The sequence below is a fragment of the Loxodonta africana genome, chromosome 23 (genome assembly GCF_030014295.1).
Source record: "Loxodonta africana isolate mLoxAfr1 chromosome 23, mLoxAfr1.hap2, whole genome shotgun sequence".
NCBI classification, from domain to species: Eukaryota; Metazoa; Chordata; class Mammalia; order Proboscidea; family Elephantidae; genus Loxodonta; species Loxodonta africana.
The window spans coordinates 49,999,779-50,017,556 of NC_087364.1; the positions used below are offsets into that span (position 1 = coordinate 49,999,779).

Sequence of the window (17,778 nt, forward strand, 5' to 3'; positions counted from 1 at the left end):
AACGATGAAGTGGGAACTATGCAAAGCCCATCTAGAGTAGGTGTGTATTTCTTAAGAAACTGTGTTATATAGTAGTATATTCAGAAAATGAAGAAAACAAAGGATTGTTTTCATAATAACAATACTAATTACAGGAAAAACTTGGTAAGTTCTTGGCTAGATTTTACACAAGCGAAAGGTCTCACGGTGGGGGGACGGGAGCGGCGAGAAAGCGATTCACTTTGGCTCCAAAGAATCTCGTGACATATTTTTATATTTGTTCAAAAACTAAGGATTTATTTTAACCACCTGTGAAATTGCCTAGACCAGAACAGCTAGCACAATGTTGTACATACTAAGGTGTTTAACAAGCAGCTGCTGATTTCAAGTCCATCCGGGGAGCCCCGAGTACCTGGTCCGTGGCCCTGGCCGCACCAATACAACCACTAAAGCTAAAACCCCTTAACCCCATTTTAGATAATATTCCTAAAGCCGAAAAGCATCCAGGTAGCAAAATCTTCAGCTCACAGTAACCAGGGAGAAAAAATTCATCTGCGGAGGCACTGATTTAAAGATTTTGGTGTCGCTTATTAAAAAAAAAAAAAAAAACGTTGGGAGAAGCCACCGAAACTTTTCCTCAGGAAATTGGGTGTTTACTTAGTAAACAAGCCGCAGCCATAGGCACACCTGCTACTCCGAGGAGATGCCCGGGAACCACCACTGCCACCTACTGGCAACATCCGAGACATTGTCTACAAACTCCAAGCGTCCCGACGCCCGAGCCGTTGGGTTTATTTGAAACATACGCTCAACCAATCAGTCGGCGCCTGCAGGAAGGCGGGCGGAGAGTAGCGGCCAGTCACCGCCCCTCTGGAGACTCCAGCCTATGAGAAGGAGGTTGACATCACGAGCCAATCGCCATGGCTCTTAGAGAGAGTGGCTCACTTTTTGAATTGGCTGTAGAGGCGATCGGCAAGGGGTGGTGGGAGCGGTGAGAAGAATCGGTGCTTGAAGCGGCGAACGTCCAGGGCGTTTTTGAGTGGTGAGGACTCCGTGGGTGTGGGTGTAGGTGGGGAGGGTGGGAGTGGGAGAGCGTCCCGGAGAACCCCTCTGCCTGTGTCCCGCTGCCCCGCCCCGGTGACCGCGAATCCCGAAGCTCCCGGCCGGGGCTGCGGCTCTGGGAACTCCACCCCACCTCTCGCAGCTGGGCCCTGGCGCGGAGTGGGGCCCTTAAGTGCACAGGATTGCCTGGCATCTTCACCGCTATCTCGGTTGGATCCCCCCTTTCCGGAAGAGTGTGGGTGACGGGACTTGGAAAAGGAGCGCTCCAGTTTCCTCTGCGGCTCTGGGGACCCGTAGCTGCAGCCTGTCGGGGCTTATCTCAGCGTCTCAGTGGTTTCACTCTAGGGTTTTGTTGGCCTCTTTTCTGTGAGAAGCTTATAGTTTTTACTCGTAAAAGCCAGCCCAGCCTACCCCGCCTTCCGCTTTACAAACATATATGCCTTAGTGGTTAGAAGCGCAGCTTATGGGATCGGCAAGGGCTTGAATCCCAGCTTTACCACTTACTAACAATGTGACTTAGGAGAATTTACTCAGTGTCTCTGTGGCTAGGTTTCTTTGCCTATAAATGGAGATAATAATAGTACCTTCTAATAAGAATAATATCTACCACATCGTAAGCATTAAATAAATGTTAGTTGAATAGCACCAACATATCCCGTGGTGCATTTAGGTCTTCCACCCTAGAAGATAAAAAAAAAAATTGCCTAAAAAATACTAAGTAAAAAAAAAAAAAAGTATACCTAAAGAACCCAAAACCAAACCCACTGCCGTCGAGTCGATTCCGACTCATATAACTACCCTATAGGACAGAGTAGAACTGCACCATAGTTTCCAAGGATCGCCTGGCGGATTCGAACTGCCGACCTCTTGGTTAGCAGCCGTAGCACTTAACCACTACGCCACCAGGGGCTCCAGTATACAGTGGATGTTAATTTAAATAATAATTTTTATCTTTGGCATGAGAAGGCGCCTGTTTTATAGTTAGTATATTTAGTCAGAAGCTCCTTGAGGGTGTTTTAGGAAAAGAAATAAACTAAAGGTTTATGAACACTAATCCTATTATGTTCTTGCAAAAGCTTCCAGAATACATGAATGTGAAAAACAAAAAGTGATTAGTGTATTTAGGTTTGTAATTAGACCGTTGGATGTTATGTCAACTAGTCATGCGGCTCATTTTCTCTGGCTTTTCAAGCTGCTTTGGAAAGAAATTGATCCCATACAGCACTACCAGGGACAATTTTAATTACCTGTTTTGGTGGCCTCTAAAGAGGGGAAGGCATATAAGAAAAAATGTAAAACGCAAACGGTGCTTTTGACTTATTAAAACCTCACTTTTCCTCCAGTTATTCAAGCAAGTTAATTCATCTCTTGACTTTTTTTCCTTAACAGTTTTTAAGGGCACTTTGAATGAAAGCCTATTTAGAGCCTTTTCTCTTTTACTGGAAAGAAGTAAGCAAAAGAGACTTCAAAAATGTTAAGGGCTGGATAGAATTTATCGTTAAGTTAAATAAACCCAAAAACCCGAAGTTAAATAAAGACTACAGTAATTCACATTGTGAATATTATATAAGAATTAATAATTACTTGTCACTTAATTTTAAGACATCATATATTCAGTTTGCATCACAACTGAATTTGAGTTGTACTATGATCTCTGCTTCACCGATGTGGAACGGGGGCTTAACCTACTAAGTTGAGACAGGGAGCGAATTCTTTCTGACTTTAAAGTCTGTGATTAGGTCTTTGTCGTTAGTTTGTACATCTATGCACTCTTTACTGTCGATATCCAGAAATACAGTTTACTTAAACTATTAATTTGCTATGAATCTGGAGAAAGATTTTGTATATTTTATTAATCTGAAGAAGTAGAAAAGGGTCACGTAGATCTGTACCTCCGGATAAAGGTGGGGACTTCTTCATTTTATTTTATTTTATTTTATTTTATTTTATTTTATTTTATTTTATTTTATTTTATTTTATTTTATTTTATTTATATTTGCCTAATATTCTGGAAATTTACTTCAAGATCATGAATTTATATAAAAACTTCAGTTTGAATTGATGGAAACCCATTAAATTTTTTTCTTTATTCCCTGTTTGCCTAACTTTTCAACTTTCAAGACCTGGAATTTTTTTTAAAAAGGGCTTTCTTTCAGAGTCATTTTGGCACTAATCCATGCATTAGAGGATTCTAGAGGAGAGACATTTGTAAAATAATATGAAAATAGAGATAAAGGAGCAGTCCAATTAAACATGAGAGGTTTAAAGAAATTACAGAGAATGAGTCAAGAGTGTTGGATTAAGGTTTAGAAGACGATTTAGGTGGAGAATTCAGCACTCTTAAGTCCAAGTATGTGTGAAGAGAATTGTGTCATTGTTTTTGAAATATGCTGAGAAATTCATTGTGGCTGGAGCATAAAGTGTATGCATTGAGGGAGTTACAGGAGGAGTTGAATAGGTAGGCTGGAGCCAAATTGTAAACTTGATGAATTTGCCCTGGGTCATGTAGGGAAGGTGTACTCATGGAAATTCTTAAACAGGGAAAGTGATGTGGTTACATTTGTTTTCGGGACCATACTCTTGAAAATCATGTGGAAAAGAACCTCTGAAGAAACTGTTGATAAAGTTATTTGAAGGTGTTTTAATACACCAAGCAAATCTGTCTCGAAAGAAGTACAGCCAGAATACTCCTCAGAAGCAAGGATGGTGAGAATTTGTCTCACATACTTTGGAGATGTTATCAGGAGGGAGAAGGACATCTTACTTGTTAAAGTAGAGGGTCAGCAAAAAAGAGGAAGACCCTCAATGAGATGAACTGACACAGTGGCTGCAACAATGGTCTAAAACATAGTAACGGTTGTGAGCATGGTGCGGGACTGGACAGTGCTCTGTTTTACGCAGTATTGCTATGAGTCAACCGACTCGATGGCACTTAACAACAACAGCATACTAGACCAACTTGCCATTGTGACATTGGGAATAGCGAAGAAGGGCCAGGTCCCAGAGATATTTGAGATGGAATTAATAGGAATTTCAGGAAGGGGAATGAGGTAAAGGAAGCAGTAAGGATGGATCCCAAGTTTTTGATTGAGGTTGTTGGGGGTGGAGGGTGGGAGATGGTGATACTAAGTGAATACTGGAAGAGAAGTAGGTTCGTTGAGGTGTAGAGGAGGGTGGTAGAATGATATTACTGCCTTTTGAGTGTTTATTATATGTCAGTTAATGTTCTGGGTGCTTTACATACATTATATTATTTTCACAATATTCCTGAGTTAGGTAAAAAAAAAGAGTTAGGTATCAGTGTCTTATTTTGCAGCAGAGGAAACATGCTTAGAGAGGTTGAGTGATTTTCTTTGGTTCCATATTAAGAAAAATGGGTAATTATAATTTTTGTAAATTGTAGGTATAAAAGTAGAGCTTCTAATGCTTGTTTTTGCCCTGTGATCGTGTTTGTTTTCATGTATTTTTATTCTTTCAGCTAACTTTTAAAGAGTGCAAACAATGGCTGACAGTAGTTTCTTAACACCTGCTACTGGGAGGACTAGCTTGGCCGATTCTTCTATTTTTGATTCTAAAGTTACTGAAATGTCCAATGAAAACTTATTTATTGGATCTACTACATATGTTGAAGGTAAACCTATTATCTGCTTTAAAATACTGATGCTGTTTTTTTAATTCTAAACTTATAATTGACTAAAGACTTTCCTGTTATTGTACTGTAATACCAGCTGGTAAGCTAGAGTACTTGTATTAAATAAATGTTTGTTAACAGAATCTCTTTACGCTATGTAGATTTTCTGATTATCATTTGGACTAATGCTTCTCTACTTTGAAGAGGGAGGCATCTTATTGTTGGATTTAACTTTTTTCTGAATGTAAGGGCAATCTACCAGCAACATGGTTAGTTAGAATTTCTTCAACTGTGCTTGGTTAGGTGGAGAGCCACTTCTTCCCTTACCACTTTCACAAGTTGTATGTACTTTTGAAGAGTATGACTGTGCACTATAGTGAGTGATTTCTTTGGTTGGAAAAAATGCTAACATTGGTATACCCCACTACAATATATTTTCTCTTTCTCTAAAGTGATATATGGCCAAATATTTTTCCAATAACTTGGGAATTAAGTCAGCTTTGAGGAATTTTAGAGAATGTTGTGATCTCAAAGATGGAAGACATACTAAACCAAACCAAACCCAGTGCCGTCAAGTTGATTCAGACTCAGCGACCCTATAGGACAAAGTAGAACTGCCCCATAGAGTTTCAGAGGAGCGCCTGGTGGACTTGAACTGCCGACCCTTTGGTTAGCAGCCATAACACTTAACCAGTACGCCAGCAGGGTTTCGGGAAGACATACTAAACCAAAGCCAAACTAAACCCAGTGCCATCGAGTCGATTCCGACTCATAGCGACCCTATAGGACAGAGTAGAAGACATACTAGATATGCCTAAAAGAGGGATACTGGAATTGATGTTAATGCTTGACAAACATATTTAAAATTTTTAATTTTAACAGAAGAAATGCCTCAGATTGAAACAAGGGTGATATTGGTTCAAGAAGCTGGCAAACATGAAGAACTTACAAAGGCCATAAAGGTACAGAGTTTTGATTAGTTTTAAAAAAGCTCATTTTCTTCCATCACTATGTAAATAGTTTAATAATTTTCTTAATCTCATACTTAAGTCTCTTTTCCACAGACTGTTAAAATAATGGAAGTCCCTGTTATAAAGATAAAAGAAAGTTGTCCTGGAAAATCGGATGAAAAATTAATAAAAAGTATTATTAATATGGTAGGTCAAGCATCTCATTGCATGTGGCATGCTGCACTTCTCTTAATTGTATTATTCCACTTCATGGTGACTGGTCCTAAATTATCACAAAAGTGTATTTTGTGCACTCTGAAGCTTGATAAATAGAAACTAATTTAAACTTATTTTAAAATTTGGGTATTTGTGAAACTCCAAACTGTAGCGTATGTTGCCAGTAATGAAATCCTTATAATTTGTTCATCATTTTAATGTCATCTATTTATGAAGACCTGGATTTGTGTTCTTTAAACTCTTGAGCTTCCTTTTTCTCATTAATTTTGTCTAGTCTAAATTCTTGCTCTATTTCCAAAATTATAAATCAAAGCAATGGAAAATCATTACAGAATTTGCTTAATGACATGAAATATTTTTAATTCTTTATACTGGCCTTGCAAATAAAACACAAATAATCTATTGACCCTTTCAGAATTTTCTTTTAAGTGGTTTCTTTTTTTTTTTTTTGACGCACAGGAGTCATATAGGTACTTAAGTGTCATATCTTCATTCTTTTTCGTAGATGTGTGAAGTGTTAAAATAATATCTGCCTTTTTATAGCCAACATTAGCCATGCTGCAACTGACTACATACATATTCCACATGTTCTTATTTCCCTCATATATACTAAAATGATTATGCTAACCCACATCCTTTTATAAGTATGAAGCACTGGCTGTAGTGTTTACTTTCCTTATTTTTCTGAAGACAACTTATGCAGGAAGAATTTGTGTGGGTGGCATCTTTTTCTTGGTCAGAATAAAAAAAGTTGTTGGTATCTTTCTCAGTATCCTAGTATCAAAATGCGTGTACTTAAAAATATTTCAAAATTCTGATCTTAGGAAACTATATGCATACCAGATGATTTGTAATGACTAATAAGTCTGAGCCAGAAACTTAAGCCTTTATAATATTGATCTTCAAAATTTAAGATCTTAATGTGGATGGAGAAATGTATATATAAAAATACAAATAAGTAAGAAAAGTTCAATATTAAATGTGATGCTCATATGTATAATTTAAAACTTAAGTTCTATGTAAATATAAAAATAAACTTTAAAATGTTGATCTTTCTACAAAAGATTAATGACTGATATTGAATTGATTTTTAGGCTTTAGAGAGTTACATAAGTTAATTTGTATAATACATAAATAATTTTTACTTCTAATAACTACATGAAAAAATCAAGGAAATTAAAGTGCCCTTTGTAAAGATGGAATCAGTGGAAGAATTTGAAGGCTTGGATTCTCCAGAATTCGAAAATGTGTTCATAGTCATGGACTTTCAGAATCCTGTCTTTAATCACTTATACAAGGCTGATTGCAGAATTATTGGACCACCAGTTGTATTAAACTGTGCACAAAAAGGAGAGGTGAGAAATAATATACATTTGTTTTGACTTTTCAAGGATACATTTTTATTAGTGAATTTTGTAAAAATGTATAACAAAAATTACGTTAATTGTTGAGAATGAAATATTTACCATAAGAGTAGTAATGGCTACTGTAACATAGTCCTTGAATTCTTCCTTTGTAATTCTCTCTATTGGAAAATCTAAGGCCTTTGAAAGTTAAGCAATAACAATTATGTATGTGTATATACACACACGGAAACCCTGGTGGCCTAGTGGTTAAGTGCTATGGCTGCTAACCAACAGGTCGGCAGTATGAATCCGCCAGGCGCTCCTTGGAAACTCTATGGGGCAGTTCTACTCTGTCCTGTAGGGTCGCTATGAGTCGGAATCCACACGACGGCAGTGGGTTGGGTTATATACGCACACACATATGGTCTTGTAAAAAAAAAAAATTTTTTTTTTTTTTTTTGGTCTTAATTAGTACCTGTTATGTCTTGGAAGTAGTAATTGGCTTAAACTTCAGTACCATAAATTTATATGTGTAAACATATGTGTGTGTGTGACCCAGTTGCCATCAGGTCGAATCTGACTAACGGCAACCTCATTTGTGTCAGAGCAAAACTGTGCTGCATAGGGTTTTTAGGAAGCTGATTGTTTGGAAGTGTATCACCAGGCCTTTCTTCCAAGGCTCCCGTGGGTGGGCTTGAGCTTCCAACCTTTCAGTTAGCAGCCGAGTATATTAATGTACCACCCAGGGACATTCTGTCCTTTTCTCTGTCTGCATACATGTATATACACACACAGTTTATTTTCTTCCACACAGAACAGATACCACGTTTCCATATTTATCAGTTAAGATTTTAGATCAGAGAAATTATTTTTAACTTTTTGTTTTTTAACGGCATTTCAGTTTGAGGTTGTAATAGAATCAGTCTCTATTCTTTGTGTTTTTTTTTGCTACATTTTGCCACTGTTGTTGTTAGTTGCCATGAAGTTGATTATGACTCATGGCGATCCCATGCGTACAGAAGAGAAATGATCCATAGGATTTTCAAGGCTATAACCTTTTGGAAGCAGAGTTCCAGGCCTGTCTTCTAAGGTGCCTCTGGGTGGATTTGAACTGCCAACCTTTTGGCTTTATACAAGTGCTTAACTGCACCACCCAGGAGCTCTTGCCTTACTCCCTTAAAATTGCTTAGGTCATTGTGCTTCTGGTGTTAAAGATGCTAGGGATAAGTACACGGTAACTTTAAAGCTAGTGTTTGATTGAGAGTGGTGTTTTAAAAATCAGCTAAACTTTTTGAAGACAAAAACTGTGAGAAAAGGATCTTCTTGCTTAATAAGACAAAACAAACCCATTGCCGTCGAGTTGATTCCAACTCCTAGCAAAGCTATAGGAGAGAGAAAAATTGTCCCTTAATGTTTCCAAGGCTGTAAATCTTTATGGAAGCAGATTGCCATATCTTTCTCCCGCAAAGTGGCTGGTGGGTTTGAACTGCCAGCCTTTCAGTTAGCAACCAAGCGCTTACCACCAGGGCTCCTTGCTTAATAGTAGAAATCAAATATACTAGGTTTTGTTTATACCTTTCCCTGTTTCTCTTATATTGTCTTCATTTTTTAGCTAAAACATTAGAGCCGTATTTGGTTCAAGAACATGCATTATATTTACCTAGTGTTTATCATAAAATGCCTTTAACCTCTTTTAATAACATTAATTGGAAGCATTTATGATAGTATATGGAGTCTGAAATCTTTGCTTATAGATAACATGTAAATACATCAAAGTATAATTTGGAACAAAACACTTGGTTATAAATATTTTCTTTATGTTAAATTTGCCAATAGTAAACTGTTTTACATTATGGGTAACAAATACAGCTTGGGAATTATATATATACATACATGTGTACATTGATTGGCATATTATGGAACATTTTTTTTATTGTGAAACTTTCAATCCGATATTTTTCTATTTTTTATTGTATATTGAAAAATGCCAACAAATCTTTGGATTGGGAAAGTTGATTATTGACTAGAGGGCAGATATGTTTAGCTCAAGAAAAATGCTTTCCATTTTCTACTATAAAAAACACTCACAGATTTAAAATTGTGTCTTTCAGCCTTTGCCATTTTCATGTCGACCACTTTATTGTACAAGTATGATGAATCTGGTGCTATGCTTCACAGGATTCAGGAAGAAAGAAGAACTAGTAAGTATTCCAAAATAAATCCCAATCAAAGAATTTTTTCCAGCAAAATAAATTTAAGCTGACAGATTTTTTTTTTAATAGTTGTATCATGGTTTTATTTAAAAAATAAAACATTGAAGGAGAAAATATTATGAATATACCAGTTTTTAAATTTTTTAAAGAAATTCTGAAGAGCCTTGTAAAGAAACTAATGTTTTATACGTGATGGCTGGCATGTGTGTTAACAAAAAAGTTGATAAATTTCAAATCTGTTTAACTGTTTTGTTTTTATGTATCATATCAGCCGCACTGGTTATTTGAAATTTTTGTTTACAGATCGCAATTTTTTGTTACGTAGGAGCCTTGGGGGTACAGTGGTTACATGCTCACCTTCTAATTGAGAGGTCGGTGGCTTGAATCCACCAGCTGCTCTGTGGGACAGAGATGTAGCAGTCTGCGTCTGTAAACCTTGGAAACTTTATGCGGCAGTTCTACTCTGTCCTATAGGGTCGCTTTGAGTTGGAATAGATTCAATAGCAATGGATTCATTTTTTTTTTTTTTTTTAATTGGTTTTAATCTAAGATACTCTCACTGCCCTAGAGAATTCATAGAAACTTTTTCTTTTGTTGGAAAGATTTTCTATGTTGGAGCTAATGGGTATTACTCTAATTTTGAACACTGAAATAAATAAATTAGGTGAATGATGTTCAGGTATGGGAAGATTTTTGATGTGACGTAATCTGATGTAGAAGACAGTAATGTATTTGGTAGTATGAATGCCAGTTTAATTAACTTAGTTTTATATGATGGTCTTTATTAAGCTTATCTTTGTGTTTACTTTCGTCTAGGTCAGTAAGGCAAACTAATCTTTTCTTTAATGTTTTATTTTGAGATAAAATAGAAAGTATTAAGTAAATCCTAAGTGTATAGTAAACATAGTTTAAAATTTTGTTCAAATTAACAATGAAGTCAATGTTGCTTGATTTTTCTTTTGAGGTCAGATTGGTGACATTGGTCCATCACATGGGTGGAGTTATTCGAAAAGACTTTAATTCAAAAGTTACGCATTTGGTGGCAAATTATACACATGGAGAAAAATTTAGGGTATGTAAACTTGAGTATTTTTGTGTATTTCAATATAGTATTATTTTGGAATGGGCTTAATAATAGCACTTTCTGTATCTATTTCTCCCACAATTTACTTAGGATCAGAAATTCCATTTTTGCCATGAGTACATTTAGTAAAAATTTTAAATCATAGGAGTATGGCCCTTTCGTTTTTACAGAGACAGTGGAACTTGAGATAAGGCCTAAAAGATGATTAGGATAGTCGGGGTTGGTAGATGGACAACACTGTAGGCAGATTAGTAAAGGTTACCAAGACAATCGGTGAATAAGGGGGTCAGGAAGTAACGAGAGCAAATATTTCCACTCTTCGCTACGTATTCTTTAAGAGAATGGAGCTATGTTCTTATGAAGTGATTCTATGCTTTGTCTTGGTGAAAATTATTAAAAAAAACAGGACAAAGTACTTTTATTAGGATTGAAATCTTAGTTTAAGATTGCATTGAATATCTTAGGAAGAGTTTATCCCTTTGTTCCACCCTCCCTCACAAAATATGTACGGAGCAAATGGCAAATTTAGGGTAATATCGAATTCCTGGGAGGTATTTTTACCAACTCCTATCTAAGCTGGTAGTTACTTAATCACATGTTTTCTTCTGTAGTGTGTCTTGGGGGTCAGTACTTTCAAGGAAGGAAATATGAAGGAAAAAGTATGAAAGACGAACTTAATGAATTTCAGAGATATAGTTATGTAAAATAAAATAAGGAAACAGTTTGGAAACCATGGAACTTGTTTTAAAGCTATTTTAACCTTATTTTTACTGTTAATTTTTCTTTATATTTTGTCACAAACCAGATAAATGATGATCTAAAACTGCAAGAAGTGTGTGTGCGTGTGTGTGTGTGTGTACATAAAAAACTGATATTTTTTAGAATTTCCATGAGTGCAGTTATTTAAGGTAAAAATTCATCATAATGTTTACATTTTTAGGTTGCTGTGAGCCTGGGTACTCCGATTATGAAGGCAGAATGGATTTATAAAGCTTGGGAAAGGAGGAATGAACAGTAAGTGCTTAGCAATTCAATTGTTCATTATGTGAGTTAAACATGTTCTGTTCTAGAGATAAATCTATGTGTCGAAAACCTGAATTCATAGATTGTATAGAGAAAAATGAATTCGGTCTTTGGGTAGCTTGAAGGATAAAGTCTAAGAAAAGCAAATTTATAAAAATTTTATTAAAAATTGAAATTAAAGAACATCTGTGGTACCTTTGGTATTTACCTTGTGAAGTAGTTTTAAATGTGGTAAACTTACTAGGTATTAGCTTAATGCATTGAGATGTTTGGAATGTGTTATATTTTTTCTTATTTTATGTTTGTCTGGTTATAGTTTAATTGGTGGTTGTAATTCATTACCTTGTTTGCAGAACTTTACAACCTCCTGATTCCTTGCTATTACTGCTCTTCATTATCACTTAAGATTTCATAAAAGTATAGGCCCCTGGAATGCATATAAACTTTCAAATAAGAGCAGAGATTTGAATTTTTCTGTAAAGATTACCTGTGACCAAATTTTGTCAGAAGTTTCTTCTGGGATAACTTGAGAACATAGCCTGTTTTTCCCTTTACTGATTTTTTTGTGAATATTTCAGAACATGATGTAAAATATTTTCAATAAGTAGAATATGCTAAGAGCCTTGAGAATTACTATAGCTTTATAAAATCATATACCTAACTTATTTGAATTTAAGTTAAACTGGTTTTACAAGAACGTATTTTGTTTTTAGAGACTTTTGTGCAGCAGCTGATAACTTTAAAAATGAATTTAAAGTTCCTCCATTTCAAGATTGCATTTTAAGTTTCCTGGGATTTTCAGATGAAGAGAAAACCAACATGGAAGAAATGACTGAAATGCAAGGTAGAATTTTACATAGTTTAGAAGTTGTATATAATTTATCTACTAGGCCTATTTAATCATTTCCTGATGAATATATCCACTTAAAAGTTGGGTTTGGAGATAGTTTGCTGTATTTATGCTTGAATGTTTTCTTTAGGAGGTAACCATTTACCTGTTGGAGATGAACGATGCACTCACCTTATAGTTGAAGAGAATATAGTAAAAGAACTTCCGTTTGAACCTTCAGAGAAACTTTATGTTGTTAAGCAAGAGGCAAGTAATTCTAGAACAAGATTTTTTTTTTTAATGTTATTAATAGCTTTTCTGATAAGGTAGAATTTAAATTTAACGAAGATGTCCTTTTTCTAACAGTGGTTTTGGGGAAGTATTCAAATGGATGCCCGAGCTGGAGAGACTATGTATTTATATGAAAAGGTATGCCTTATCACCCTTAATATTTGTGCTGTGGTAGAAAGGTAGGTATACAGCAGCTACAATGCAGAATGCTGTGTGTTAGCAATTAGATTAACTGTTGCCGTTGGCTCTATTTCAACTCCCAGCCACCCTATAAGACAGCACTAGAATTGTCCATAGGATTTCCAAGGCTGCAAACTTTATGGAAGCAGATTGCCACATCTTTCTCCCGTGGAGTGGCTGGCGGGTTCAAACCACTGACCTTTTGGTTAGCAGCCGACTGTTTATCCACCACGCCACCAGGGGTCCACATTTAGTTTACTATATACTAATGTATTTTAGGTAACCTCACTCTTTCTGTGAGAATCTGCAGGACTGAAAAGAGCTAATTTGTGTTGATCAGACTTAACCAGGTTAATAGAGTAAGGGCATTCAAGTTAGAATAGCAGGTGTTGAGAGCGGGAAAGAGAGATGAAAACTTAAGAGGGCATTAAAATAGTAAGTAGGTTAGTAAGGCTTCTGAAAAGAGTGTAGAAGAGAAGACCAACAGGTAAAGCTTAATAAGTAGACAGAATCAAAAAGTTTTTCATATGTTAAAGAGATTGAATTTTAACCTGTAAGTACTCAAGAGCCATGTAAGGATATTAAGGGGGGTGATGCTGTTAAAAAGATGACTTTAGTAGCAGAGTGTAGTCAAAATCCAGCCTTTGTGCTGGATCTTGGTGAGGAGAGGAGCAGGCCTGGAATAAAGGATAAGAGTAGGCTTTGAGGGAACATTATTTCAGTTTAAGATTTAATAATTTTGAGTGGAATATCAAGGGTGAAGTATTGATTATGTTTCCACAAAATCTAAAATAGGTGCTATATTGTGCTCTTTCAGACTGTTCTTTTCTCAGTGTAAAAGTCGTAACAAAGTTTAAAAAGTCTGCTTTGGAATTAGGGAGACATCTCTTAAAATTATGTGTCATTAAGAAAACCCTGGTGGCTTAGTGGTTAAGAGCCATGGCTGCTAACCAAAAGGTCGGCAGCTTGAATCCACCAGGTGCTCCTTGGAAACCCCATGGGGCAGTTCCACTCTGTCCTATAGGGTTGCTATGAGTTGGAATTGACTCAGTGGCAACGGGATTGATTTTTTGATTTTATGTCCAGGCACTGTGCTAAATGCTAGGGATATAGTGAACAAAATATAAATGGTCCTTGTCCTCGTGGAGCTTATGGCCTAACAGGGGTGGACAGTAAATAAGCATACAGACGAGTATGTAATGGTAGGGGTGTGAAGAAAAAGAATGAGGTGCTAGAGGTTAGACAATTATAGGGGTCCCCTGACTGTTACGTTTTTATGAAGCTTTGAATTAGCTGACAGAATGTAGCATTATAAAATTATTGTGCAAAATCCAGATTTTTGTCAGACTCATGAATGTATTTTTCTCTTGTTCCTATCTCAGTAAGGAGCCATGGAAGTAAAATTAAGCTTTTGTGTTTTCGATTGCAGGCTAATACGCCTGAGCTCAAGAAATCAGTGTCACTGCTTTCTCTAAATACCCCAAACAGCAATCGCAAAAGACGCCGTTTAAAAGAGACACTTGCTCAGCTGTCAAGAGAAACAGACATGTCACCATTCCCTCCTCGTAAGCGCCCGTCTGCTGAACATTCCCTTTCTATTGGGTCACTCCTAGATATCTCCAACACACCAGAATCTAGCATAAACTATGGAGGTAATTTACATTTAAAAAAATTGATCTTTAAAATTTAGTGGAATGAAGTGATTGTTAGAATATAGATAAATCCGGACTGTAGTGAATACGAAGGGCTCTGCTTTTCATTGCCTTTGTTGTAGCTGAGAAGGAAAGACTCATGAAACATAAAGCATGATGACGCTTCCCTTTAATGATTGCTTACTATATGCTAAGTGCTTTTTATATTTTGTGTATTCCTAAGATAGGTTTTATTTTCCTTATTTTACAGATGAGTAGACTGAGCTGCATAGGAGTCAACTTATTTGGGGCCACACAAGTAGAGAGTGATAGAGCCGTTCAAGGAGCAAATTCTTAATACTAGCTAAATGAAATCACAGAAAGCAATAAAATCACATGAATCACCGAGAAAGTAGGCACAGTGAAGTTAGTGTGAGTTCACTTTGCTGAACCGATGCAGGAAGCCTGCAATTAACCTGTGCCTCCTGATCGTCAATCTCTCTATTTTTGTTTTTAGACTGAACAAATACGTTGTGTTTTCTAGATTTTAGGAACAATCAAAACCTTCCCGTGACCTCATGACACTCTCCATTTACCGTCCCATTACTCCACATCAGTACTCTTTCAAGAATTACCTTGACCAGTGGTCTCCATCTCCGTGATTCACATTGTCTTTTCAACTCATTCCGGCTGGGCTTCAGTATCATGAAATTGCTCTTGCTGGGAAGATTGACAGTTTTCATGTAAATGACAGCATTCAACACATGAACAACTATCTTTTCTTGGACGCGATTTCTTCCTTGTCTTTTGCAATATCACTCATTCTTCTCTGCCTTACTTCTCTCTCTAAATGATGAATGGTACTCCCAACTCTTGTTTCTTTTCTGTTATAGTTTCACTAAATGATCTCATTTAATTCCATGGCTTAAATAACACTTATATGGTAATGACTTCCAAATATGTCTTCTCTTTCCAACTGCCTCCTTGTCCATGTCTAAATAGAATCTAATATATTTAATGTAACCAAATTAGAGGTCTTAATTTGCTACTGCTCTCAACTCCTCAGTTGTTTTTATCACTCTTGTTTTATCAACCTTTCCTGTAAAAAGGATGTCTCTATTACAGTAGCCTCCCATTTCTATTTATACATTCCTTCACTTAGCACTTAGAGAAGTCTTTAAAAAATAGAAATTAGATCCTGCCACTCTTCTGCTTAAAATCACTCAATGGCTTTGCCTTACCATACCTTTCAATTCTGCACGTAACACCGCTTCACCTACCTCTGACCTCACGTGGTGCTGTGCTCTCCAGCGATACTTTCTAAGCTTCAGTTATATTATTGTCTGCCATTCTTTAGATATTTGTAGCACATCCGTACCTCGGGACCCTTGTACTTGTTCCTTCTACCTCAAAGCTATCTTATCAGGTTCTCTGTAAAGTTAAGCCCCTGTTCCTTCCTGAAACTATTACCTGCTTGTTGTCTTCAGTAGCATTTATTTTACTGTTAGAAATTATCTTTTTTGTTTACCTCTTTATTTGATTTGGTTCACTAGAATGTAAGCTCTATAAAAGAACAAGAGTCTTGCTATCTTATTCACTGCTTTATTCCCAGTGCTTATTACAGAGCAGGTATTCACTCAGTATTCATGGAAGGGATTGAAAGTGAATTTAAGGTGGGCCTAGAAAAGTGAAGTGGGTTTGAGAGTACATAAAGAGGACCAATGATGCAGATGGCAGCATACAAATTAAGTTTTGAGGGAATAACGAATGGGTCAGTTTGTTTTTAGGATGAGGCACTGATAGTTAAAGTAGAAAGGTTAATTGGGGTCTAATACTATAATATTAGAGGAGATGTCCCTGGGTGGCACAAATGGTTTGTTCTTGGCTACTAACTGGAAAATTGATGGTTCAAATTCACCCAGTGGTGCCACCGAAGAAAGGCTTGGTGCTCTGCTTCTCTTAAGATTATTGCAAAGAAAACACTATGGAGCACAGTTCTACTCTGAAGCATATAGAGTCACCATTAGATGTAATCTAATAAACAGCAAGGGGTTTTTTTTTTTTTAATACCAGAGGACTTTGAAATCAGCCTAGCATATCTCAACTTCATATTGTCTTCAGCAAGGAGCTTTAGAAACTCGTCAGACAAAATAGGTAATTTGTAGTAGACTGATGTGGAGAATGATTAGAAGGAAGGTGTTTTTGAAGACAGACTCTCCAGTAAGCTACTGCAGTGACTTGCACCATGAGGTGCTCAGGGCCCGAACTGGGCTAAGTTGTGGTTGGAAAGGAAAGTAAGAAGCATTGAAGAAATATTGATAGAATTGAGTGACAGGAAAGTAACATGAGTTGAGGGCAAAGTATTAGATGAAAGATATATGTTACTTTGGCATGAATAGGATTTATAGGGAGTTTTTTTTTTTTTTTTTTTAGTTATGTTTTAGAGGAAAATAGTGCAGTTTTAGAAAAGTCCAGGTTACATTAAGGTAGACATACCCAGAAGGCATTTGAAAGGGTTGAATAGGAGCTTGAGAGAAGTCTCATCATTAGATAAGTAGATCTGAGAGTTTACTAGTTCTGTGATAATAACAAGGGTGTGGGATGGTAAGAGCTGATCATAAAGGACTAAAGGTTGAATGTACAGTTTAGGGGACAGGAGGAAGAAAATGAACCCCCAAAGAAAACAGATTCTGTTTTGGAAAAAGTACAGCCAGAGTACTCCTTAGAAGCAAGGATAATAAGACTTCATGTTGCTTATTTTAGGCATGTTATCAGGAGGGACCAGTCCCTACTTGATAAAGTAGAGGGTCAGTAAAAAAGAGGAAGACCCTCAACAAGATGGATTGACACAGTGACTATAACAATGGGCTCAAACACAGTGACGACTGTGAGGATGGTGCAGGACCAGTCAGTCAATGTTTCATTCTGTTGTGCATGGGGTCACTGAGTTGGAACTGACTCAATGGTACCTAACAACAACAGAAGAAAACAGAAGGGTATTAGAGAAGTAGGGGTAGGTTCGATTATGATTTGACTGTTCATGGAGTCGCTCTTAAATTTTTCATTTTAAATTAATGAAGCAGCATCTTAGAGTGAAGATCAGTTTTTCCTGTATTTGGTTAAACCAAAATCAAACCCACTACCATCGAGTTGATTTCGACTCATAGCGTCCCCACAGGGTTTCCAAAGCTGTGAGTCTCTATGGAAGCGTATCGCAACATCTTTTCCTGAGGAGCCCCTGGTGGTTTTGAATTGCCTACCTTTTGGTTAGCAGTTGATTACTTTAACCGCTGTGCCACCAGTGCTGGTTAGGGTGAGTCAA

At 36.7% G+C, this 17,778-nt stretch overlaps 1 protein-coding gene across 2 annotated transcripts in view; it reads left to right on the forward strand.

The window, feature by feature from the left end:
* Positions 1 to 579: 579 nt before the first annotated feature.
* The window catches only part of ECT2 (epithelial cell transforming 2), a 67,151-nt gene continuing 49,952 nt past the window's right edge, over positions 580 to 17,778 (forward strand). Inside the window, exons 1-12 of one of the 2 annotated variants that reach the window (XM_064275482.1) lie at positions 580 to 1,021; positions 4,520 to 4,672; positions 5,555 to 5,634; positions 5,737 to 5,829; positions 7,032 to 7,214; positions 9,317 to 9,406; positions 10,383 to 10,490; positions 11,443 to 11,516; positions 12,239 to 12,369; positions 12,506 to 12,621; positions 12,721 to 12,783; positions 14,255 to 14,477. In XM_064275482.1, coding sequence (XP_064131552.1) covers positions 4,543 to 4,672; positions 5,555 to 5,634; positions 5,737 to 5,829; positions 7,032 to 7,214; positions 9,317 to 9,406; positions 10,383 to 10,490; positions 11,443 to 11,516; positions 12,239 to 12,369; positions 12,506 to 12,621; positions 12,721 to 12,783; positions 14,255 to 14,477 — 1,291 coding nt within the window. In that variant the 5' untranslated portion in view covers positions 580 to 1,021; positions 4,520 to 4,542. The remainder of the gene's footprint in view (positions 1,022 to 4,519; positions 4,673 to 5,554; positions 5,635 to 5,736; positions 5,830 to 7,031; positions 7,215 to 9,316; positions 9,407 to 10,382; positions 10,491 to 11,442; positions 11,517 to 12,238; positions 12,370 to 12,505; positions 12,622 to 12,720; positions 12,784 to 14,254; positions 14,478 to 17,778) is intronic. The other variant, XM_064275483.1, reaches the window with a different exon arrangement.